Here is a 2,584-nt window from a genome sequence, read left to right as displayed (position 1 = left end):
TTAGAACTGCTCCGGCACCGACTCCGCTGGCGTCGACAAAAACAGGAACTTCTTGTCAAAATTATGAGCGTAAAGGACTGGACCGCTTATCAATGACGCTTTGATGTTAAAAGGCGATATCACACTCTTTCGACCATGTGTAGTGTTTTTGGCTAAATTAGCTGTTAGTGGTGCGGCAATTGTGGAAAAGTTCTTACATAACTTTCGGTAGTATCCCGCCATTCCAAGAAACCGCATCAGTTGTCGTTTATTCTCTGGGACAGGAAATTTATTGATTGATCGGATCTTGGCGTCAATTGGTCGGACGTGTCCACTCACAACTGTTGTATGACCCAGATACAGACTGTTCCATGGCCAAATTCGCATTTTATCAAGTTGACAGTTATGTTCCGCTGAGTTAATCGTTCAAATAAAGTTCTCAAAATGTTCAGGCGTGCACTCCATGAACTACTGTAGATGATTAAATCATCAATATAACCGTCACAGCCATCAATATCTCGGACTAGTTCATCGTTGAAATCGTGGTGGAGCATTCTTCATTCCGAAGGGCATGCGTTTATACTGGTACGGTATAAACCAGTGCTCATGGCAAATGCAGATATACGTTTTGCTCTCTCCTCAGTCAGGGGAATTTGCCAGTACCCTTTAAGTAAGTCTAGCTTGCTTACATATTTAGCGTTACCGATGTTATCAATGCAGTCATTAATTCTAGGTAATGGATATGAATCTGTGATGGTAACATTGTTGACTTTTCTATAATCCGTACAGAATCGATAAGTCTTATCCGCTTTTGGTACGAGCAGACAAGAAGAACTCCAGTCACTGTTGCTGTGTTCGATGATGCCATTTTTCAACACATAGTCCACTTCTGCTTGCATCACTTTCTCTTTATTGGGTTTATGTGTTGTTTGATTGGCTTGGCCTTGCCCACATCCACGTCATGGTAAACTCCATTAATTTCACCAGGAACATCAGGAAACAAATGCTTATTCGCAAGAAGCAAACATTTCATTTCAGAAATGGAAATATATATTCCCTCGAAAAAAATATCATTCCCTCTGGATGTCAAATCTTATATTTAACCTCTAAGCAGTCAATATCTGTATAATATTGTTTATTGATATAATTATAGCTTCCCATGCTAAAAGCTATTAAGCTTACAGTGGGTACCAATTTCACTCAAACCATTATGTTAATATTTATTTATCGATATACTTTTTTTCTGTTGTGAAATAAAATTTTGAATTGAATTGAATTGTTCGTTGTTGGAATCCAAATTATTTTCAACTGTAGTAATGACTTCTCTTTTTTTTCATTCATATTTTGTTTACCGAATAGTCTTTATCTTGCTATCAGAAATAGATTTCGATCCCAAATCGCAAAAGACATTTAATTTCAATGTTTAATACAGTACCAACTGTATTTTTTCATTTCTATCTATTGAAAGTACAGGATTATAAGTTTCTAAATTACAAGACTTTATACAATGACTTAATGAACAATGATAGGATATTTAAAAATGTGAAGATTGGGTTTTATTTAGGGCATAAAATCCCAAAATAGTTGTGATATTATATTTATGGTAAAAAGCATTAATACATTAAACCTACTATGTTTAGCAGTATGTATATTTTTAAGCTGTCGTATATCTTAGAATTTGTAATATTAGGTCTTAGGTTTCGTGATCCTAGGTGTTGTGAGACGTAGACGCGTTATTTCCGATCATCACTTCAAGGAATAATGGAATTTTGAAGCCAGCAAACTTTACAGTTTCTTCACCAAAAAAAAGTGATGCCGTTTTTCCACATTAGTTAATAGCTTGGTAACAACTTTCATAATAAAAAAAATACATACACATACACACACTTCGGACACTCAAATATAAAAATACAAGAGCATTTCGCAGTATCCTTAAAGCTCATCCTCTCACACCACGAACTAACATTTATAACACTTTAAATCCTCATACAGTCCAATATCGCATACATCTACAACTGGGCTGCCTTGCCTACATCATCGATGTGTCCGTGAGAGGAAATTTGTCGTCCCTTTCCCTAAACCGACAATTTTACAACAGCTTTATCTATAGAGCACCAAAATACCAAACTGAGAAATGCGGTAACAATAAACAATTTTAAGTCTGCTCTAAAAAATATTTAATTCCAGAAGAAAAACCTCAACTTTTTGTATAGTTTTGTAGGCTATATTTTGTATTTATGTATATATATATTTTTTAACATAGTTCATCCGTTTTTCTTTTTCCATATGTTTTTTTTATAATGTTTATATGAGGGCCCCTTAATTGTCAGCATATGCTGTTTAGGATCATCCTCACTAAATAAGGTTAAATAAAAAATAAAAATAAATAGCAAATACTATGGAATTGGAATTTGAAGCTGTTGAGATAATAATAAGAGATTTAGGAGTTAATCACTAGTGACTACAAAGCAAACCAACATTGCGCCAAAGTATCTCAGTGAGACATGAACTTTCTAAGAAGCATCAAAAGGTCGTTGGCACCATGTGTCAGCCATGACAAATATTTTCGGTGACATTGAGGAAATGTTCCTGGAAATCGCTGTTG

The 2,584-nt window shown here is 34.9% G+C and overlaps 1 protein-coding gene across 1 annotated transcript; it reads right to left on the bottom strand.

The window, feature by feature from the left end:
- LOC140055418 (uncharacterized) lies at positions 1-366 on the bottom strand. Its single transcript, XM_072100757.1, has one exon. It carries the CDS (start codon positions 364-366, stop codon positions 1-3), a length of 366 nt encoding a protein of 121 aa, XP_071956858.1.
- Positions 367-2,584: the final 2,218 nt, after the last annotated feature.

The sequence above is a fragment of the Antedon mediterranea genome, chromosome 7 (genome assembly GCF_964355755.1).
Source record: "Antedon mediterranea chromosome 7, ecAntMedi1.1, whole genome shotgun sequence".
NCBI lineage: Eukaryota > Metazoa > Echinodermata > Crinoidea > Comatulida > Antedonidae > Antedon > Antedon mediterranea.
The sequence above is the reverse complement of the archived record's forward strand: the minus strand, read 5'-3'. Positions and strand labels throughout refer to the sequence as shown.